We start from the raw sequence: 23,716 nt of genomic DNA on the forward strand, positions 1-23,716 counted from the left end.
CATTTCTTATGGTTACACTGGGTTTGGTAAGATGAAATGGAAGGAAAATGGTCTACCAACAGAGAAAGAAGGGTCTGCCTAGTAGATGATTTAAGTAAACTAGATGAGGAAAGGGAGTCAAATGTGTCTAATGAATTAGGCAAACCGAACTAGCCAAGCTGAATCAACTAGCCAAACTGAGTGAGTAATTAAGTAACATGAGAGAAATAATGAAAGACCAAATGTGCAAGGGTGACTACACAAAGTGACAGAGGATTAATCCAAATTATAATGGTCATAACTTTTGACTTAAAATTAGGAATCAGATTCTGTTAACAATCACACATAAGGAATTTTAAAATCTATATTTGTTATCGGGCACCCGTAACCATTAAATTTTGAACCCAAATTCCACCGTTTAGATCCTCAACTGAGCCTCTGAAGATTTTATTATTATTTTTAGTAATTTCTATTTTTATGGTGTTTAGAGTAATTTTGATATTTTTGATATTTATGGGTCATAATTTATCTACATTGGTATCCTATTCGAGATTTCTTTTCCTGAAAAGATCTCTTTTCTTTTTTCTACAATATTAGAATTGAAGTCCATATATTAGAATTTCTTTCCTTTCTTAATTATAGAGTCTAGAGGCATACGTATAACTATATGAGAATTAATCCTTTTTTTATTAACAAAGTTTTTTTTCTGGTAAATCCGATGAGTTTTTCTTATTTTTTGACGTTCTCTCTCTTGGGGATCCTGTGACCGGTTAGAAGGGGGTTGAATAGACTAGGTCATCCCCAACTTGATTTCTTCTCTATAAAGTTAATGCGCAAGTAGAAATACTACTAACTAAAGAAAACAATAAGAATATAATACAAACTCTAACACGACCGATGTAACGTGGTACGGAGATTGTTTGCTCCTACTCCACGGCTTGTCCTTGAGGTGGACAATCCCTCAATCCGTTGATGGATTAGTCCCCGACAATCTCCGGCTAAACCTTTCTCCTTCTCGGTGGAGCAAAGCTCTCACAAGGCACTATTCTTTTTTAGAAGATTGAGAATAAAAATTGGAAGAAGAGTGTTAGATTTTGGAAGCTTGGAGGCCAAGACTAGGAGTGTATCAACAAGATCAGTAACCTCCTTCAATACCCTAAACTTCCAATATATAAAGTGGAAAGAGTTGATCACAAGACAACTCATTCCCAAAACACCAGTCGACTACACTTCCATCAGTCGACTGGTGCAACCGTTGGACAAAGCCAACGGCTACTTGGCAGAATCAAGGTTTCTGCCAACGGTCGTTAACGGTCACTTACCAGTCGACTGGTGAAAGTACCAGTCAACTAGTCACTACTGGCTAAGCGAACAGAATGCTTCTGTTCGCTCCCAGTCGACTGTAACTTCCATCAGTCAACTGGTCTCGGTTACACACTCACACTCATCCTTTCCGGAGTCGCCCCTTGAAGCCCTCTTGTTTGGCCTTCGTCCCTCAGATGCACCCGAACCCGCGGCTCCTCTCCGTGCCATCCTTCACATTGCCTTGAAGTCCGCTTCCTTCGACTTCACTCCGTTGCTGAGGGTCCAACGGTCCCTCGGATGTCTTCCACATCATCCTTCACCGTCTCAAGGACCCGAGCCTTAAGATGAGTTTCCCAAGCTTAGCCGCACCAAACTCCTCATGTATGTTTCACCAAGTTCTGCATGACTCAAACACACATATCAAACCAATATGACAGTCTAACCTAAATTTTTTGACACACACATTAAAACCATAATCATATCGATCAAATTTAAGTTGACTGCACAACACTCTCTTCTTAAGTTCTCCTTGAATCTCTCCTTTCATTAGCAGCCCGCAAGATAAATACTATGCATTACAAAGGCAATTGTAAATCATTCTCATTGTCATACTATTTTATTAATCTATTAGGTTGAATCACTCTAATTATCATTTCATTCTATTCTATGATTCTGCACCTTAAAAAACAACTTCTCTCAAGAGGACACGCTCTCCTCTATTCTACTCACTACCATTATTCCCTTCGACCCCAAATAACTAGGTAAAAAAGGCTTTCGGTCTCTCTCCGACCAGCTATGACCCAAGGTCGACTAGTGGTCCAACCGAATCAAATACCTCAAGCTTGGTTTAGTTTTGACAATAGATCCTAAAGTTAACTCCAAGTTCTTCAACTTGATGATCTAATTCTATCAACTATTTGCAACAATTTTATGTTAATTTGTTGGCTGATAATGTAATTTTGAGGTTCCTTCTAACCCTAAATTTCTATTACACAAGCCGTCAAAGTCCTGGGTCCATGTTCATCAGATAAGTAGGCATGCCCTGCAAAGATGGGACTCCATAACCTTGGCTGGTCCCATGTGTGCCAATATTTCTTAGATAGTGGATTACAGTGTGTCATATGCTCCCAGTTTGTACCTTGAATGCAAGGCTGTGACGCTAAGTCGAGTTTTCCTCTTCCTTGTCAGAACAACCTTTACCACCAATTCCATATTGAGATTTCCCAAACAGTAAAGTCTGTGCAATAATTTTTTCCCACAGTTAAAGCGAGTTCGTTTGATCATCAAAGTAGCCAAAGGGAACTGGTAAATAAATTTACGATAAGATAGTCATAACAAAAACAATGATTAAACACACTACAAAAACCTATGATCAATCCAACTCTGTTTTATACAAACAATGCGCACACCAAGCCTTGTGAGTGAGAGAATTGACAGCATTCATGATTGACCAGGACGTGATACTTCACCGTCAAGAATTGTTCATTTTCTTAACTTCTTCTCCCTCCCTCCCTCCCTCCCTCCCTCCTGTTTTTGGATTCAAAAGAGCAGCAGCTTTCCTTTTCATGCGTCAGTGTCCTTTTGCATGTGCTAGGCTGCCTGCCTGATGATAAGATCAAAAGAAAAATGGGACACTTGTTGAATATTTTTTTTCCTCTCTCTCTCCCTCCCTTGTCCGGACTCCGGACGATCGACTGTGATCGTCAAGGATTAGTTATGTTGATCTGACCACGGCCAGAAGGGTGACTGATCGTCTGTGCTGCAGAACATGTGGCACAGGTTCTCTTCCTGGATGCCGCCGCCGCCGCCGCCAATCTTGGCCGCCTCTGGCTTGAAGGAATTAGCACTCGGCGGCCTATAGGAAGGAAAGAAATTCCTTCCCTGGTTGAGATCCGAAGCGCTCTCGCTGATCGGTGCTCTTGAGATCACCAAGTTGATGTCGGAGCTGTTCTCGCTCTTCATGCTGCATGATCCCTCTGTTTCCTTGTTCAGATTGATTGGCTCATAGGCCTCCTTCCCTTTGAGTGCCAACAACTGCAACTCGTCACCAATTATTAACCAATTAACGCAACGGAAAGTGAAGTACCTTCTCATCATCAATCATGAATTCATGATGTGTGTAACGAACAACAACATTATTCTTGAGAAATGCTACAGTTTGAAACAGTACCTCGCAGAGAAGCTTCTTGTTGTGGGCTTTGAGGGACTCGTTCTCTGCTTTAATGGCATCGAGCTGCCTCTGGAGCTCCTCATGGTCCTTCTCCAGCTTCTTGGTCTTCCACCTGGCCCTCCTGTTCTGGAACCAGATGGCCACCTGCCTGGGCTGCAGCCCCAGAGCCGCCGCCAGCTCCATCTTCCTCTCCGGCTCCAGCTTCTTCCCCAACTCGAAGCTCCTCTCCAGCGTCCTCACCTGCTCCAGGCTCAGCCTCCGCTTCTTCTCCCTCGAACCGTCGCCGTCCGAGACCTCTTCCTCCTCCATGTTTCTGCAGCTTCTCTTCTCGGCTCCCGCGCCCGCGCAGTCATTGGGCAAGAGCCTCAGTCCGATGTGCTGCGAGCCGATGATGGAGTGCTGCCGCCTCTCCTCGTCAGGAACATTCTGCAGCAGCAGGTTTGCGGGGAAGAACGTCGCAGGAATTCCATTGTAAGTCATCGAGAAGCAGCCCAATTGGGGTGGTCGGTGGTCACTGATCGATCGATTAGGCTCGATTGAAGGAGAAACACTCGCATGGATTTGTGGAGGAAGTGATGGGAGATAACAATGTGTGATAGCTAGCTGCTAAAAAGGACAAGATGTGGAGTCTAAGTTACAGCTAAGGCGATGCAGAGTGCAACGGATTGGTGTATTTGTAGTACGGGGCGACGTCGTCATCAGCTAGCCATCTTCATGGAGTTGAAGTCCTGTCTGTCATGGTCGTCTCGCTCGGATCTCGCAGTGATATAAGCATGGCTGTGTATCATGGGAGAACAGTGGGGATTCGGCAAGGACTGTTTGGGTGCACTGCAGTTGAGCCTCCACTTGGATTGGGCTTGTACTTGTGTTTACTTGTGAAGAAAAAGACACTGAGCTTTTCAGTATTCTTCGTTTTTTGGATTGGCGATGTGTCCTCTCCTCTGGGTTACCGATCCATTAATATGGCTTATAATAGCAACACAGCCCATTATTCCAGGCAACAATGTCATATCGGATTTTAGAAGAAGAAAAGAAAGAAAGAATGAATCAAAATTTTGAATGCCACATAATGACTTGAGATTTGGTTTAGGAAGTTGGATTGAATAATGAGAAAATCTTTAAATAAAAGTATTCGAGAGAATGATATAGCAGTTAGTCCTTTTAAAGGGTTAACTATGTATCTAGAGGTCGAATCAAAGTCACAATGCACTATAAGGATTTTACTCCCATGGAAGGATGACTCTAAGAACGTTAATCGTACGAATATTTTTCAATGGATGTTGATGGATGACTGTTCAATTATCTCTAGAATTAATGGATTCAACCAATTAAATATATGAATTACTAAAAAAAAATATGTTTCCTTTTATTTCGACTTCTTGGACCACCTCTACACAAAAAGCGGCAATACTAGTGTAAATCACAAGCAAACAAATCGTTATATGCCCCTAAATAATGGTCATCTTGAAAGTTTGCGTCTCACGTCAAAATTTGAATTTATTTAGTGATTGGCATTTTTCATTATAACGCTGGCCTGGCCCACCGATATACAGAACATGTAGCAATACTAAATGTAAGCATAAACTAATAAGTCGTTACGATGTCCTAGATAACAAGGGGCATTTTGATGACACTTTTGCTCCTCCATGTCCCTTTGTATAAGTGCCTCTTTGTCCCTTGGACACAGTGTAGTAGTAAAATGTCCGGTTATCATCTAGACAGTTAAAGTTTGATTTCTAATTATGATATATTTATATTTATATTTATAACCTAATATGTTTATAATATATAAATTATTTTTTTAAATAGGACACGCAATCAAGAGAAAGGAAAGGCTCTCACGGACCGAAGGCAACAATCAACCCACAACTCATCTCTTGCCTCTCTATGATGGGCATGGTAGTAGCTTAGAACCAGTTATGGCACCTCGAACTCAACTAGCATAACGAAATTTTGTAGGGTAAAAATGACACGGTTTTTATAACTTGCGATACAAATTACAATCCGGGCACAGTCAAACGTGAAATGATTATAGAGAAATAGGCAAATAACCTTCCATTGTTTTAAATGCTGACCACGTGTTGGCTAAAATATTCAGTATCGACGAGAATGATGAAAACATGGTTGTCCGTGGAGACAACTTACCTTCTAAATGTTCCATAGTTCATCTACCGGCAATCCAGTAACAATAAAAAAAAAATGAGAAAAAGATAAAACCTTAAATTAGAAAAAAAAAATGTTGTTGTCTTCGAGCGAGCGGATGGAAGAAAAACACGCATGCCAGACTCAGAGAAAGAGGAAAAAGTTGGCATGTTATTTTGTCAATGGAGTAAACAAAAGAGAAGCAAAATAGAAAAACCAACTGCACAAGCTTATTCGAGGCCGTAGAGATGATTAGCATGTGATTGTCCTTGTTCAGGCTGTAGTATTCTGAAGCAACCACCAACGAGTTATGTGCAACACCCACCGGCTGTAGGGTTATTTACATTTACCGGGGGGGAAGGGTGAGGGAGAATCCATGGATATCGGTTCTATGTCAGTCAACCTGTTCTTTCTCTAGATGCTGAAGCGGAGGCATAATTTTCAGCTGCAAGAATAGTGTACGTCTCCTGAAGCCTAGACTGATTTTCTGCCCACCACTTCTCTGCTTGTTGTTCACTGAATTTTGTCCGGCTGCATATGAAAAATGGGCTGAGTTTTGTTTACAATGCATAAGAAAATATTTCAAACAAGCAATCTGAAGGGTACGGGAAAGAGCACATGCAGCTGGACCAAGTGAATTTGAAAATCTAACCAGACCGAACAGTTCTGGTACCAGAAGCAAAACTGGTTCAGTCCAACTAATATAAAAAAAAAACATCCAGGAGATCCAGGAGATGCAGGTAAATGAAACAGAGTATACCTATGAAGAATATAAAGTGCAAGGAGATAGGGGAGAGAACAAACCAAATATGTGTATTCTCAAAATGACAACAGAAGTCGTATGAAATATGAAATGGTTGGAACATTTTGCATACCTAAAGCGCACACGCTTGAGTGATTTACGGCCTCCAAGCAGAGAAGTTATGGTTAAGTAAATGCCTGGTTCAGCTTGTTCAACCCATTCTTCAGCCTCAGGAATTTTGTCATTACCATTGTACAACACCGGATTACTACTGCAACCATTTGACTCAGACACATGGGCAGCAAGCAAGTTAGTTAACGTGTTGTCACGGGAAGAAAGTTTAGATGAATCTGGAAAGGCATATTCATCATTGGATACCAGAAATCCCTCCGACGCACTCTCAGCAATGACTTTCAGCTGCCAAGGACCAAAACAAATTAAGTCCAAAATCCCGTCTGTTGAATAATGCAGCTAAAACAGGCCATTGCTGAATTTGCCATCATAGTTCATGAGACAATGAGCAAAATAGCAGGACCTAAAGAACCTAATAGCTAGTAAATGAGTTGTGTTGGGAACTTAACATGCACGACTTATTGGAACTGTGTATTATCAGTGATCAATGATGACTATAAAGATGCCACTTCTTATTGTCTTACTTTCAGGGTATGAAAATCATCATCAAGGCGCACAATGCATATATGAGAAGAATAAATCTATTAAGTCCAAAAAACATCCTTGATAAACACAAAAAAAGATCCATCAGCTACTAGTGAGTAACAACGCATGCCATCAGCTCCATAGTTTGATCACCTTGTTAATTTTCTCCCAATAACAAGAACTTTGTACCTATAATGAAGTCCATCTAACTTCTTTGGGCGGATGAATAGGAGAGAAAATGGCAAGAGCAGAGATATATACTGATTTGATATCACCATGCTAATTCTACTGGCAGTCGTGTCTTCTAGATGTAAGAAAGGAGTTCTTTTGAGAAATATAGTGCATGGCTTCTAGTGAAAGTGGTCCATGAATTAGATGCTTCAACCATTTCTTTTTCTTATATAGGAATATGATTGGAAATGATAACCAATATGGATAAGATCAAGGTGGGGATTAAGCAAGCATATCAAACCAGGAAGCCCTGAAGCATACAAGGAATTTTTAGTCTGCAATAATTTATTAAATGAATAACACTAGCTGCTCTTCACCATTGGGAGCCGAGGTTCAAATAAGAAGAGTATTATGAAAAGCAAGCTGTACCTGTGAGGTAAGAGACTTGATAACTTCCTTTGCAGCTTTGCATTTTGCAGTTTCTTCATTTGCTATTAACTTTGCATCTATCAACTCTTTTGTTGCTTTCCGCAGTTCTACTTCTAGAATTTGTGATTTAGACATTAGCTCATCTACCTACAGAAGAAAAAGCAACAGTTTGTGGTATATAACACATCAATCATCCATACATTGCACAATGATATAGACTTCAAATAGAAAATCTTCATAAATATAAATATAATCAAGGATGGAAAATGTTTGCAATTGATCCTTTCATAATCAAGAAGAAGAAATGCAAATACTAGAAGAAATTAATTGTTAATGAGGCAAGTAACACTGGCATCCATATTTCAATGTTTCAAAAGATAATGTGCAGGTTATTTTGGTGATCCAACTTGATGCATACATAATTTGAGCTTATAATATGTAAATACCTGTGCCTGCAACTTAGCTACTTCTCGTTCTAGATCCTCAGTCATTGGCTTTGGGTCAGCAAATATCTCCATGCATTTATGATCAGTTGCAGTCATTTTATGTAACAAGTGGGGCGGGCTAGGCTTGCATGATGTAGGAGATGATGAACGAGAAGAAACTCTCGAACCAGGAACAGAAGCAGAAAATATCTTCCTTGAAGATGGTTGAAGGAATTTTGAAGAGGTAGATGAGTATAGATTTCCAAATTGATGCAGGATTGGACGGCGGACATTAGTTGATTCTTTGAAATCTCCGCTTTCACCTTTAAAAGATTCAACTGAGGAGAACCTAGACTGCCCTTGCACTTTAGAACCATTTGAATCTTTGTCAACCAGTTCATCAGGAATCAGGTTTCCAATTTGATATCTTGGTCCTCTTGGTATCACACCATCCCCTATCACTTTCTTATGCTTTGCATAGCATTCATCACATACTCGGTACGGCTTGTTAATATTTGGTGCCAAAGAAGCTCTGGTAGATTTTCTACTGCTACATGCTTTGCAAAAAACTAGCCCGCAGTTATAACAATTATGACGCTTTCTTCTGAAACCAAAAGGGAGATGGCAACCGGCACAAGTGGACTGATCCACACTGCATACCCACTTATGAAGACATATGACAGCAGTAAAACTTACACCACACACAACACTCTTCACTTGTTTATCCTTCAAAGCTTCAACAAGAGTTGGAGTACTGCAGTCAATATTGTCGCCATGGCCTAAACGACCATTTGCTCCCTTTCCCCAGGTGTAAACCTCAGTTTTCGAAGTTAATACGGCAACATGATAAGAGCCACATGATATCTCATCGACAAAACTATTGGAAATCTTACCCCCAACACGGCAAGGAAGTTTACCGTCTGATTCAGGATTACCAAGTTGCCCATAGACATTACTTCCCATTGCATAAACACATCCAGAAGTTGTTAAAGCAATAGTTATGTCGTTCCCACAAGCCACCTTACACAAGCTATCAGAAAGAGAAAGTACACATGCTGGAACAAATTGAGGTTCTCTATCACCATGTCCGAGTCGGCCTTTATCACCATCTCCCCAAGTGAATAATTTCCCTACTGAAGAGCGACCAGAATCAGATGATGCATCTAAAATTTCTACAATTGCAGCTGTGTGCCAAACACCGCATGCTGTACAAACAGTTCGCATTCCTCTCAAAGCTTCAACTTCTCTTGGTATGTTTGTGCTACTACGATCTCCATGACCTAGAGCGCCAAACATTCCATCGCCAAATGTAAATAGCTGGCCAGAAGATGTCACAATAGCTGTATGCCATGCCCCACAGGACACTGATGACACACGCAGACATTCCACTGCACCACCCACTCTTTTGGGAATCCAGTGACTTGCATCACTCCCATGCCCCAGGAATCCTGAACTGTGAGTACCATCACCCCACGAGTATAAATCCCCAGACAAAGTCACAGCACATGTATGATATTCTCCACAAGCCACAAGTTCAACATTCAGTCCACCTAAAGCATCAATAAGCTTTGGCTGGGAAACATCAGCATTGTTTCCATGCCCAAGCCTTCCTCCAGATTCCTCTCCCCAACTGAAAACCTCTCCTTGTCTGGTTATTAAAACTGCATGGCCCCTTCCACAGGCTATATTATGGACATTGAGAACTACATTTGATTCCAAGGCTCTAGGCAAAAGTGCATCCATATTAGTGGTAGATGAACTTCCAATCCTCTGCAATCCACCCCCAAGCAACCCATCACCAATGCCTTCACCCCAAATGAAAACATCACCTAATGCATCAAAACTTCCATGGCTAGAAGAGCTAACAGCGCTAGATAAACTCACTCGAACAGTATCAGTCGCAGAACCGTAGCCATATGAAACATCAGTAGCCCCTGATGAGCATGAGTAAGTAGGTTTACTTAGAGAATCTGAATGAAACAAATCTTCAGCTGGTGCAGTACATAATATCACATTGGACAACACCTTTCCTAAACCATTGGTTGGCTGGCTCTCATGTTGAATATTAACTTGTTGGTCATCAATGGAATCCTTAGAAAGTAAAAAAGAGATATTCAGTAAGCAGCAAATTTATGAAATTTCAAAAGTTTACCAAGAATAAACTTGTCAAACCTTATGGAAAATATTGGTATCACTGATGGGTGATATAAATGGAGAAAATTTCCAAATATAAGCATGAGGACTATCAGAGGAACTCCTATCACCTTTTGATTCAAATCTCAACTTTCGGTAATTTCCATTTGAGATCAAAGCCCTCAAACCAACAAACCAGACTTCTGCTTCATCCTTATCTTTGCAGATCTGAAAGCGCAAATAAATGTGGAGAGTTTATTATGAGAACACACTTCAGAAAGTGCATAATCTTAATTGCATGTTGTGCAGCATATTGTTGTGTGCTCAAAGCATGTAGTTGTAGTTTCTTTTGGTATCTTAAGTTGTGTTTATATTTTGGAAATTATTTTTCAATTTTCATTTTACTTTCCAAAGAAAAGAAAAAATAAGCACAACAGCGCTTCCACAAGAATAAGTATTGATCCGGATATAGTTTAGGGCATGAGAGTAATTAAAGAGAGAGAGGAGGGCATTTGTGTCATTTTGGAGTTTAAGCCTTTAGGGTTTTTGTGATCCGGATATAGTTTAGAGAATGAGAGGAATTAAAGAGAGGGAGGAGGGCATTTGTGTCATTTTGGAGTTTAAGGCTTTAGGGTTTTTGGTACTTAAAAGCTCTGTTCATAGAAGAAAGAGGAGGAGGGGGTTTCGTGGTTCCGCCGCCGCCGCCGCCCACAGGAAGAAGCTTTCTTCCTCATCCTCTCCGGCGCCTCGCCGGTGCCATCACCGGCCACCTCCATCGCTCTTCTCCTCTTCTCCTTCCTCGCCGGCAAGCCACCACGAACGGAGCACCGCCCTCTCGACGGCCAGCAGCCAAACCTCCTCCTCTCCTCGTCCTCGTCTCCCTCTCCCACTGCTAGCCGGCGATTTCGGTCACTATCTCCCCTCCTTCGACACACCGGCGCCGCTGGACTTGCGCTACCACCAGCGACAGCATTCATAGCTGCCTCCTCCTCTCCGCCGTCGCCGAGCCTGAGGGCTTCTTCGTGTTCTTCTTTCAACTGCTACCACGAACCAAGAGGGGAACCTCTACTCCCCTTTCTCGTCGCCTTCCTTCTCCTCTCTCCCTTCTCCACGCCGGCCTCGCCCAGGAGCCTAGCTGCAGACAACTGCAGCCACCGCCGTCGCCCCCAGCGGTCGGCGCTGCTTCCTGCAGCCAACGCCGTTGCCTCCAGTGGCCGGCGCCGTCTCCAGCGGTCATCGCAGCCGCTGCCGCCTCTTCCTGCGGTATTACAGCCGACTCCGGCTTCCCGACCGTCGACTCCGGCGGCTGTATAGTCACTGTCCCCGCCGCTTTCGGCGCAGATCCAATCCAACGCAATATTTCCAGACATCTGTTGTGTTTCCGACCATCGAGCCGTGGTGTTCTGCTCTTTGTATTACTATTATGATTGTGAGACGTTTTTACCAGCCGACCTATGAGCCGTTAGTGTGTGTCGTATTCCGGCCTGCGAGCCGCCTTGTGGGTACATGTTACACCGGATTCCACGTCGCCGCTCCCAGATCCGGCGCCTCAGCTGACTCACATCCATCCATCCGTCAAGGCCGCGACGACTCGATCATCATCGCGATCAGCTCATCGAGCCCGCCTCAGCTGACTCACATCCATCCATCCGTCAAGGCCGCGACGACTCGATCATCATCGCGATCAGCTCATCGAGCCATCCGAGCCCCCCCCCCCGAGGCCAGGGTACGTTCTCGTACTCATTAGTCGTGCATTTACTTCTCTATTAATATCTGACTGCTCATATGTTCGCGGGACCCACCTTGAGCATCGAGGTATCAGGGATCGGGGCAACCCGATCGCTGGCTGCAGGTGTTGTTGACCAGAGGACTTCGGACGACTTGGTCAACGTAGAGGACAGCTCACCATCCGGGTCATGGAGATGCGGTCAACCTTCCAGACACGTCACGTCGGCAGGTTCGTCTTCTCAGATTCCCGACATGATCAAATTGGCATCGTCTGTGGGAACACACCTGGTCTGGAACGTGAAGACGGACGACCCGGAAAGTTCCGCCATCCTCATGACCTTGATGGGTTTCGACGAGTATATCATATCCTCCTCACTCCACGGGTATTCGGGAGTCGAGAAATTGAATCAGATCCTTTGCTGGTCGGTAGGTTAGTTTTTCAGCTGTATTATCTTTCGGTCATAGAATTTATCATAGTTTCTCGAGCGAGGACTCCCGTGCCGATCGGCCGGGTTTCCATCATATCCCAGCCACCAGCTCGATGCCAAAGGCCCCCGAGCCGATCGGCCGGGCGTGTATTATATCCGAGCCACCCGCTCGATGTCGAAGACCCCGTGCCGATCGGCTGAGCGTGTACTATCCGAGCCACCGGCTTGAGGTCGAAAACCCCGTACCGATTGGCCGGGCGTATATTATCTAAGCCACCGGCTCGATGTCGAAGACCCTGTGCCGATCGGCCGGGCGTATATTATCCGAGCCACCGGCTCGATGTCTAAGAACCCGTGTCGATCGGTCGGACGTATATTGTCCGAGCCACCGGCTCGATGTCGAAGACCGTCGAGCGGCGACGTTAAACTCTAGAGTCGACCCGACGACTATAAACCCCCCCGACTTGAAGACCGTCGAGTGGCGACGTTAAACCCCAGAGTCGAACCTGCGACTATAAAAATCCCGGCTTGAAGACCGTCGAGCGACGACGTTAAACCCCAGAGTCGAACCAGCGACTATAAAAACCCCGACTAGAAGATCGTCAAGTGACGACGTTAAACCCTAGCGTTGAACCGATGACTATAAAAACCCCGGCTTGAAGACCACTTCATGGACCAATTCATCGGATGTCTTTTCTCCCCCGTTCGAGGTCGAGCTTATCAGAGCGTGTATCTCCCCCGTTCGGGGTCGAGTGATTATCATTGATATCAGACCAGTTTCAGATATTTTATCTCCCCCGTTCGGGGTCGAGCGATCATCATTGGTCTTGGACCAGTTCAGCGGATATTCTTGCTCCCCCGTTCGGGGTCGAGCTTACCAGAGCATCTATCTCCCCTGTTCGGGGTCGAGTTTATCGGATCTCCTATCTCCCTCGATTCGGGGTTGAGCGACCATCACTGGTCTCGGACCAGTTCAGCGGATATTCTTTCTCCCCCGTTCGGGGTCGAGCTTATCAGAACATCTATCTCCCCCGTTTGGGGTCGAGCTTATCAGATCTCCTATCTCCCTCGATTCGGGGTCGAGCGATCATCACTGGTCTCGGACCAGTTCAGTGGATATTCTTTCTCCCCTGTTCGGGGTCGAGGTTACCAGAGCATCTATCTCCCTCGTTCGGGGTCGAGCTTATCAGAGCATCTATCTTCCCCGTTTGAGGTCGAGCTTATCGGATCTCCTATCTCTCCCGATGCGGGGTCGAGCGATCATCACTGGTCTCGGACCAGTTCAGCGGATATTCTTTCTCCCCCGTTCAGGGTTGAGCTTACCAGAGCATCTATCTCCCCCGTTCGGGGTCGAGTTTATCAGAGCATCTATCTCCCCCGTTCGAGGTCAAGCTCATCAGATCTCCTATTTCCCCCGTTCGGGGTCGAGTGGTCGTCACTAGGCTCACCCGTTCGGGGTCGAACATCTTTAATGATCGCGGACGAGAGTAGGTCCACTGGTTTCGGACTAGGATATCTCACGGGCTCTATGCCCGCTCGGCTAAAGACTTTCACGTCCGTGCGCCTGCATTTTCCGGGCTACGCTTCCGTTCAATTCACGGGTGATGCGTCTGCTCGGCATCGTCCGCCCGGCATCTATTCCCCCGATCGACATCCTTCCAACCGATCGGCCTCTTTGCGGTCGCGTGCTCGGCATCGCTCGTTCGCTCGGTCTGCTCGTTACCCCGCATGTCGCTCGGGCGACTATCATGTTACTCGTCTCTCGCTTGATGTTTTGCCCCTTTTTTTTTCGTGTGCTCGGCGTCTGACCGGTTATCGACTTACATTATACGATAGGTTCAGCGATTTGACTCTATTATGAGAGTGATTCAGCTTTGGCGATAGACTGTCCAGTCAGTCGGACTTGCGCCTCCTTCGACTAGACTTGAAGGGAAGGCTTGTGATCCGAATATAGTTTAGGGCATGAGAGGAATTAAAGAGAGGGAGGAGGGCATTTGTGTCATTTTGGAGTTTTAAGGCTTTAGGGTTTTTGTGATCCGGATATAGTTTAGGGCATGAGAGGAATTAAAGAGAGGGAGGAGGGCATTTGTGTCATTTTGGAGTTTAAGGCTTTAGGGTTTTTGGTACTTAAAAGTTTTGTTCATAGAAGAAAGAGGAGGAGGGGGTTTCGTGGTTCCGCCGCCGCCCACAGGAAGAAGCTTTCTTCCTCATCCTCTCCGGCGCCTCGCCGGTGCCATCACTGGCGCCTCGTCGGTGCCATCACCGGCCACCTCCATCGCTCTTCTCCCTCTTCTCCTTCCTCGCCGGCAAGCCACCACGAACGGAGCACCGCCCTCTCGACGGCCAACAGCCGAACCTCCTCTTCTCGTCCTCGTCTCCCTCTCCCACGGCTAGCCGGCGATTTCGGTCACTATCTCCCCTCCTTCGACACATCGGCGCCGCTAGACTTGCGCTGCCACCGACGACAGCATTCACAGCTGCCTCCTCCTCTCCATCGCCGCTGAGCCCGAGGGCTTCTTCGTGTTCTTCTTTCCACTGCTACCACAAACCAAGAGGGGAACCTCTACTCCCCTTTCTCATCGCTTTCCTTTTCCTCTCTCCCTTCTCCACGCCGGCCTCACCCAGGAGCCTAGCTGCAGACTCCTGCAGCCGCAGCCACCGCCGCCGCCCCCAGCAGTCGGCGCCGCTTCCTTCGGCCAACACCGTTGCCTCCTGTGGCCGACGTCGTCTCCAGCGGTCATCGCAGCCGCTGCCATCTCTTCCTGCGGTATTACAGCCGACTCCGGCTTCCCGACCGTCGACTCCGGCGGCTGTATAGTCACTGACCCCGCCGCTTTCGGCGTAGATCCGATCCAACGCAATGTTTCCGGACATCTATTGTGTTTCCGGCCATCGAGCTGTGGTGTTCTGCTCTTTGTATTACTATTATGATTGTGAGACGTTTTTACCAGCCGGCCTATGAGTCGTTAGTGTGTGTCGTATTCCGGCCTGCGAGCCGCCTTGTGGGTACATGTTACACCGGATTCCACGTCGCTGCTCCAGATCCGGCTCCTCAGCTGACTCACATCCATCCATCCGTCAAGGCCGCGACAACTCGATCATCATCACGATCAGCTCACCGAGCCATCCGAGGGCGCCCCCCCCCCTCCCCCCCGAGGTCAGGGTACGTTCTCGTACTCATTAGTCGTGCATTTACTTCTCTATTAATATCTGACTGCTCATATGTTCGCGAAACCCACCTCGAGCATCGAGGTATCAGGGATCGGGGCAACCCGGTCGCTGGGTGCAGGTGTTGTTAACCAGAGGACTTCGGACGACTTGGTCAACGTAGAGGACAGCTCACCATCCGGGTCATGGAGATGCGGTCAACCTTCCAGACACGTCACGCCGACAGGTTCGTCTTCTCAAATTCCCGACAGGATCAAGTATGATTGAAATGAAATATTTGTATGCATAGGACAATTGATCTCCTGTAGAACTTAATAAACAATACAGCTTTTCTTTTAGTCATACCTATTTTGTTGTAAAATTGCTATCAAGCATATTTCATGAATGGTTTTTCTCTTCAACGAGAATGGGAATGGGAAAAAAGTGGTATTTCTTTTTCAAAACAAACACAGGTTTAAATACTAACTGCCAGAGGAGAAATTACAGACTCCTACTTCTAGAATATAATAACAACAAATTAGTCCAACCAGGAGGTAAAAGTGAGAAATAATAAAGAAATGCATACCAAATCAAGTGATCTGTCATTGTATATGAGTGAAAATGACTGGTATTCTTTATCAGGTTGTGGATACCGCTGAAATATTGCCTGAAAAAAGTTGAAATCTACAATTGTTCTCATGATATCACAGAAATTCAATAGCGTCGTTGTTTAATCAAATAAAAAAGAAGCTTATAAAGTCATTCATTGCTCAAAAACCTAACATGTCATGTCCAACTATTTGGAACTGACTAAATGGATTTTCTGCTGCAATCGTTTCAAAATAAGTAATATCCAAGTGTTTTAAGTCGCTTTTATTTATGCTAAGATTCTTCAGTCTATTATTACCCTATTCTCATACATTTAACTCTTAACTTATTCAACTTGTCTAAACACGAAACGCACCATATTTATATCTTCTTAGCTTTTGTTCTCACATATTATTGTCTATCAAGAGTACAACTTACTCCTGAATGACAAAACATACACATAACTTCACTATAACTTTTCGTGTGCGGTCTTTTGTTGCTCAACAGTCAATGAATCGTCAAGTATGACTGGTGACTACAGTTATGAGTCTACAATTCCATGGGAGGAAGAAACAAGAAAAAGGGAAGCTGATGTATATTTATCTATCGTATAAAAATTACAGTACGAGTAATGTACGATGCAGTCTCTTGATCGATGATATAGGAAAAACATGATAGTCATACAAATTGCATAAAGCTATATGAAATAAACTCACAGTACGTTGCCCAGGTATAATTTTTGAAACTTGGCTAAGTCTAATTTGCTTCTCATCGCTTCCAGAATACCAAATAAGTGTCGCTTCATCCTGAAAAATGAACAAGACAAAATAATCAGATAATTGAATTGCACCAGAGTATCCTATAATTACTTGTTCAACCCACGAATCATACTGAAACAACTTACATTAGAAAGATGAAAAGGGCAGAATTTTGGCTTCCCTCTTCGACCATACTTCAATAGATACGCTCCTTTCTTCAAGGCTGTGATTGCCTGGGCAGTGTGAAGAATTAGCATCAATAATATAATAATAGCAATCAGAAAGGGGTGTGTCCTATTATATGCAATTGCACTTGTGCTTTGCACGTAAAATGAAATGAAAGAAACTGGGTTTACAATGACAATAAATTGAGCAAAAGATCAATGTTTAACAATTCGCACCAAGAAATCTAATTTGCGAAAAATCAGATTAAATTTTGCTTTCTTACATGATGTCATCAATATGGATCTGCACGGCAAAATTGAGAATTATGTGGCACAAATTACTAATTGAACTAAATTAACATGTATTTTTATAAGCATCAATATTTTCTGTAGAAGGTCCCAAGTTGTAACAATTAGAATTGTATGAGTACCAACAATTTACCTAGCTGTGATTGACATGATTTCACATTGTCACTGTTGTTCATAATTGATGTTTCTTATTCTATTTTTTTTTTCTCTTATTATCCCTACAATTAAAAATAATATTAAATTCTTATATGATTCAAATAGACATTTTTTCTCTTACTATCCCTACAATTAAAAATAGTAGTATATGTTTATAAGATTCAAACAGATATCACCTTGAATGGAATATGCTAATGATCAAAATGTCTTCAACTAAGGCTATAGCAAGAAAAAATACTCCAAATTTCACTGCTTAATATTATTGAAAGTCAAAAAAAAATATTGATCATCTATTTGTTAGTTTTTTATCCAGAAATCAATTAGGCGAGGAGTTAATATAGGAAATATGTAATTTCTTTAGGATTGATGATGTTGTTGGATAGTTGTTGATCTTGATACAACGACATAGGGGCTGGTCAGTCACCTCGTTGAGCAATTGATGGCACAAACCACTGAGGCATTAGTATGGAAACAAGGATCTAGCCCCTTACGGTTCTCGACACACCCTTTTGATATTGAGATACCCCTTTGGGTGATAGGCATACCTTTCATGGTAACGTCATCACTGACTTAGTTTTGTTGATTGTTGACTTTATATCATCCGTCATCGAATCGCCTCTTTGGAATGTCGACACGCCCTTCATGTAAGCTTATGCTTTTGGATAAGAGTTTTAACATCAAGGCGAAGGCAAGCCTTCTCTCCTTAAGACGACATTGCCCTGCTTAGTACTAATGGTTGATTGGCAATCGCATCTCAAAAGGTAGATCCGCTACCTTAGCGGCCCCCCTAGTGCCGGCCCCACTGATATGGAGGGAGGTTCATGCAGGTACACATGCCATAGGCGCATGGCGGGATAAACCCCAGGTCGTCAGTTCCTGAGAATCGACCCCTGACCATTACGCCAGAGATACCATACGCCCACCGTCTGTGCTACGCCCTGGGGGCAATCGCATCTCAAGATACAACAATCTATGACTCAAAGTAGGAGCACCCCAAATTTCAAGTCTTGGCAAACTTTCAAAGCCTTGAAACTCTTTAGAGAGGAGAGGGAGAAGAATTCAATAGGAGAACTCACAACTTGAGTATTCGGCAATTTGAGAGTGGAGCCTTGCGACCTTTATATAGTGATGGAGAGGTAGTGTCAACAAGTGTGAAGAGCAATATGAATGGAATATTTCCATTAATGGGAAAGAAGATAAATCTCTCTTCTATTCTCTCTTCTCAACCAAGGGTACTCATTCAATCCCACATGTCATTTGGCTGGCAAGTGAGTGTCAATTGGTACGGTCATTCTTTCATGCACAATTAATGCACATCTTAGGATTTCCTTGATTTTAATCTCACACAAACTAATGTTCGCACATACTCAAATTAGTATTCATGCGTCCACGTACATGGACCATGTTTGTGTATGAGCTTATGCGCTCCTCTAATCAAGCCAAATAATATCACGATTTTCTCCATAACTCAAACAGTTTTGGATATTAATTTCTCATTCACCCAACAAATTGATTTACGACGGTCTACTCACAAAATAGTTATCCATGTCCTCATTTGACCAATTAGTTACAAAAATGAATTTCTAATAGATAGTATCTCTGTGTGTATTTAATTATTTTTCTCTTCCCTTTCAACCTACCATACACCTAGTCTTTTTACTAATATGTTAGTATATCTAGCATGCATATATGACATATATGGAATTATGGATAAACAGTATTCACATGTTTTAATATTTCAAAAGTTGGGTTACTTGCATAGATCTAGGTCATGCGCTCCTCTAATCAAGCCAAATAATATCACGATTTTCTCCATAACTCAAACAATTTTGGATATTAATTTCTCATTCACCCAACAAATTGATTTACGACGGTCTACTCACAAAATAGTTATCCATGTCCTCATTTGACCAATTAGTTACAAAAATGAATTTCTAATAGATAGTATCTCTGTGTGTATTTAATTATTTTTCTCTTCCCTTTCAACCTACCATACACCTAGTCTTTTTACTAATATGTTAGTATATCTAGCATGCATATATGACATATATGGATAAACAGTATTCACATGTTTTAATATTTCAAAAGTTGGGTTACTTGCATAGATCTAGGTCATGATTATTCAATTAAAAAATATTTTTTCTCTAAATATTAGTCAGATAGGATACAAGCAGGTTGATTGAAATGGAGAAGAATATTGGGTGTTCTTTGTGATTATAAAATACATTTAAAACTTAAAGGGAAGTTCTACATAATGACGGTTAGACCTATTATGTTATACGGAGCTGAATGTTGAGCGATGACTCGGGCACACGAGCAAATGATGAAAGACGTAAAGATGAGGATGTTAAGGTAGATGTGCGGACATATGAAGATAGACAAATATGAAATGTATACATTGAAGAGAAAGTACGGATTGCACCTATTAAGGGAAAACTTCGAGAGACACATTTAAGATGTACTAACATCTACTTGGATGACCAATAAATACTCCAGCTATGTGAAACTATGACACTATGACAAATACATAGATTAAACAAGGAAGACCTAAGAAGACTTAGGTTAGCAACAATTAAATAGATTAAAAAAATTAAATATAAATGATGATATAATAAGGGATAGAACACAATGACATACAAGGATCCATATAGCCGACTCCGCCTAGTAGGATAAGGCTTTGTTGTTGTTCTTGTATTAGTCAGATAGGATCTTAGCTAGGGGAGGTAAAGCATAAATAGGTTATTTACATTGAGTGGAAAACAGGAAGAGAGCATAGTGTCATTTTTGCTCTCCATTTCATTCCACTCAAATGGGTGGAAGAGTGAAGCAACACCAAAATCAACCCATTGAACACCAAAAACTTGGATGAAATTGATGAAGACAAAATTGATGGAGGGAAGAAGACAATTATCTAACACCGAGAAACACTCTCACTGTCTCACACAAAGATTAAAAAATCAAAATTATTATTGATTGCAAAACAACAACAATTACACGGACTTTAGACATTTTTCATAAACACAACTTTAAAGCAAATAAGAAAATAAATAATTCAAATCAAAGGAACCTTGCAATTGAATAATTCCCTTAAAAAATAACTTAGCTATCTAAGATACATTATTGGTCTTCTTGCATATAATAAAATGTGTCATTTTCTAAAATAAGTCTACCACTACTAAAATAGTATCATGGTTAAACTTGGTGTACACTAAACGTAAGATGAAATTTATGCTAATATAAAAGAGGTCATGGGGAATAATAGCCAATGTCATGGGGAACTTTTCCGATCTAAACACATAGATGAGAATGGTTTGTGGTGTCAATCAGACAACCATTGATGACTACATGTGTGATTTAAGTCACTTCGTTGGATAGCAAGGAGGTCGGTGGTGCGCAAAGACAAGTAGAGGACACGGGAGTTCAATTAGAATATGATCAAAGGAGAATTGTCGTGGGAAAAGTCATGGATGAGAATGGTAAGGTAGCTTGAGGTTTGAGGATAGAGAATGGAATAACTAACACCGAGCTCCAACCAAGAGGCTTCAACTTTGAAGCCAATTGACACAATATCAAAATTGAAGCATCAAACCGTACATGAGCTTGGACCAGATTGATGAGGCAAAGAAGATAATTACCTCACTATGAGGAAAACTCAAGCACCAATATTGGAAAGTAAAAATTATTATTGATTGCTAGACGACAATTACAAGTACTCTGACTCTAAGGCAAATGAAGAAATAAATAATCTAAATCAAGAAATACACTAGACTATAATTGAGACAAATTATGCACTAATTATTTATCAAAAGTGAAAATGCCGCAACCCTAAATATGATTTTCCATTTAATTATTACTTGCAAATATAAAACTGCTAGAACATCAACACTAACTAATGTTGAAGTTGCTAAAATTGGAGATCCCAACAAGAACTCTCAGATCAATCAATGTCCAAGACAACTTCTAAATCCAGTAAGATTCATTACAGGGTTGGAGTGCAATAGTCATCAATATTGGAGATGAAATGGAAATTGTCTGGTCAAAGTGCAACGGCCATCTATACTGAAGATGATGTGAAAATTGTAGATCATAGAAATTTTCTTCAAATGAAACAGAAGTTCGTTACATATGTCGGGATGATGGTGTTATGGCAATTGGGAGGTATAATATTGAGGGTCCTTTTTGCATTTAAGGAGAAAGTCATCTGGATAAAAATAAGAGAGAAAAAAGAGATTCATACAATAACATAGTTAACAAAGGTTTTGAAGAAATGATGTATCACCAGAAATATGTTTTTTAAGCATTTTATGATCTACAACACTAGTAAAATAGCTTGCAAGATATTCTGGACGTGCCATGAGACCTCAAGAATATTTGAATAACCTTAAAGGCAAATTAAAAGAGCAACTGAAATATATAAAGCATATCCATGATGACATTCTACTCCTATTCTAACTAGAAAAAAATCTTTTAAGACATTCAAAATCAGCCTTCTGCTGCTTATATTGAAGAGTCTTCTTGAAACTTTATCTTGCTTAGCATTAGCTAAAGTCCTTTTTGCATTTAAGGAGAAAGTCATCTGGATAAAAATAAGAGAGAAAAAAGAGATTCCTACAATAACATAGTTAACAAACGCTTTGAAGAAATGATGTGTCACCAGAAATATGTTCTTTTAAGCATTTTATGATCTACAACACTAGTAAAATAGCTTGCAAGATATTCTGGAAATGTCATGAGACCTCAAGAATATTTGAATAACCTTAAAGGCAAACTAAAAGAGCAACTGAAATATATAAAGCATATCCATGATGGCATTCTACTCCTATTCTAACTAGAAAAAATCTTTTAAGACATTCAAAATCACCCTTCTGCTGCTTATATTGAAGCGTCTTCTTGAAACTTTATCTTGCTTAGCATTAGTTAAAGTCTTACAAGGTAAATCCAGTCTCTGCTAAACCATGTTCACCAAGATGAGTTCATTAAAGAAATCCTGCAGTTCAGCTATTCAAGGTCATTGATCCACAGATCCATTCAAAACCTTAGTAGCTTGTAGAATCAAGATAGATCCTAGGCTAAAAGATCTCAAGTTCCTCAAATCATAAACTAATGCTGATTACATCTCTTGGATTCTTAACAATGAAATCCACATTGCTTAAATCCAACATTGAAATCAACTCTTTCCATGTAAATTTGCATTGGGTATTCTAGCATAATAGATTACAATGCATTGTTTTTCTAAGAAGCCAATACAAATAAATTAATCACAGTTCAGGCAAAGAAATACAGGAATTTAAAAAATAAAAAAATTAACTACAAGAATGCTACCTGTTCTACATCCCTCTCAATGGGGCCATTTCTTAAAGGATCTGCCATTCACCTACCACTACCAGCGGTAAACAACATATGCACAAAGAACAAGCCTTGTCTGCATAGTGGCAAGAAGATATTTTGCATCTGCATAGAACCTTCCACGGCCCCATAAACGAACTCACAAGATCTTTCGTTTATGGAGAAAAAACACACACATTATAATTCACAATATGTGGCCGTGAGCAATGACAAAGAAACATGGCACGTCCATTAATCCAAACCAAACACACACTCCGCTGCAGACCAAATCAGTAGCAGCACGAACTTTTGTGTCAGCTCGAGCTAAGGTCTTCCAACTTCAATGTATTGCAATGCCGCACTCTTCCGCCCCACGATGCAAATGAAAGCAAAGTGCCGAACAATCCTGAGAGGAATTCCTAGTTCCCAGAAGCCAAGCGATCTTAGTGGAACAAACCACAACAGAAACCTCAGAGATCTTGACGGAACCCTAGAAAGTTGGTATTTCCCAAAATGAAATCCAAATTCCCAGAGGCAGCGCGAGATGAACAAGGCCTCGATTCCAAGACAATGGGAGGAGCAGTCGAGGAATGCCCTAACGTACGACGACAGTGCTCGAAACTGGGTCACCAGGCAGGGAGAAACGAGAGCAATTGATCGGCGCCGCTTACAGGGGACGTCCGCGGGGACGAACCGCGATGTACTCAAGGATCTACGCCCGCACGCGAGGGAAGAAGCTTGGATCGAGAGCTCCGCCGCCCGACGAGGAAACAATGGAAGCGAGCGAGAGAGAGAGAGACGCGACGAAGAATTCAAATGCAGGGGCTTCACCTGCGATTTGCTAACGTGCGCCTCTGCAAATCTCTTCCCCTCTTTTCGGAAATTAAAAACACGTCTGGTAGCTAAACCCCGTTAGAGCTGACATCAATGCGCATTATATAACAGTCGATGTACGCGCAC

The 23,716-nt window shown here is 42.3% G+C and overlaps 2 protein-coding genes across 3 annotated transcripts; both read right to left on the minus strand.

Annotated features, from left to right (window-relative positions):
• Positions 1-2,794: 2,794 nt before the first annotated feature.
• LOC121974297 (homeobox-leucine zipper protein ATHB-13-like) lies at positions 2,795-4,187 on the minus strand. Its single transcript, XM_042525289.1, has 2 exons — positions 3,455-4,187; positions 2,795-3,318 (listed from the first exon to the last, which is right to left on the minus strand). The coding sequence occupies exons 1-2, from the start codon at positions 3,932-3,934 to the stop codon at positions 2,995-2,997; spliced, it is 804 nt and encodes a 267-aa protein (XP_042381223.1). The 5' UTR covers positions 3,935-4,187; the 3' UTR covers positions 2,795-2,994.
• A 1,467-nt stretch (positions 4,188-5,654) lies between these two features.
• Positions 5,655-23,648, minus strand: LOC121974298 (PH, RCC1 and FYVE domains-containing protein 1-like). Of its 2 annotated transcripts, none has more exons than XR_006109977.1 (9): positions 22,754-23,648; positions 16,949-17,035; positions 16,761-16,850; positions 16,043-16,123; positions 10,193-10,381; positions 8,042-10,111; positions 7,596-7,742; positions 6,472-7,476; positions 5,655-6,127 (listed from the first exon to the last, which is right to left on the minus strand). XR_006109977.1 is itself a non-coding variant. In XM_042525290.1 (9 exons), the coding sequence occupies exons 1-9, from the start codon at positions 22,799-22,801 to the stop codon at positions 5,995-5,997; spliced, it is 3,129 nt and encodes a 1,042-aa protein (XP_042381224.1). In that variant the 5' UTR covers positions 22,802-23,648; the 3' UTR covers positions 5,655-5,994. The 2 variants fall into 2 exon arrangements, 1 of the variants encoding a protein (XP_042381224.1); XM_042525290.1 differs by having other exon boundaries at positions 6,472-6,755.
• Positions 23,649-23,716: the final 68 nt, after the last annotated feature.

This window comes from Zingiber officinale, chromosome 4B (assembly GCF_018446385.1).
Source record: "Zingiber officinale cultivar Zhangliang chromosome 4B, Zo_v1.1, whole genome shotgun sequence".
Classification (NCBI taxonomy): Eukaryota; Viridiplantae; Streptophyta; class Magnoliopsida; order Zingiberales; family Zingiberaceae; genus Zingiber; species Zingiber officinale.

What these genes read in the sequence shown, in the direction of transcription:
- LOC121974297 (XM_042525289.1), bottom strand. Translation starts at nt 3,934, where the DNA reads ATGACTTACAATGGAATTCCTGCGACGTTCTTCCCCGCAAACCTGCTG. An exon ending in ACAAGAAGCTTCTCTGCGAG is followed by an intron (nt 3,319 to 3,454) that starts GTACTGTTTCAA and finishes GACGAGTTGCAG; the next exon opens with TTGTTGGCACTCAAAGGGAA.
- LOC121974298 (XM_042525290.1), bottom strand. Translation starts at nt 22,801, where the DNA reads ATGGCAGATCCTTTAAGAAATGGCCCCATTGAGAGGGATGTAGAACAG. An exon ending in TTGAGAGGGATGTAGAACAG is followed by an intron (nt 17,036 to 22,753) that starts GTAGCATTCTTG and finishes CACACTGCCCAG; the next exon opens with GCAATCACAGCCTTGAAGAA. An exon ending in ATACCAATATTTTCCATAAG is followed by an intron (nt 10,112 to 10,192) that starts GTTTGACAAGTT and finishes TTACTTTCTAAG; the next exon opens with GATTCCATTGATGACCAACA.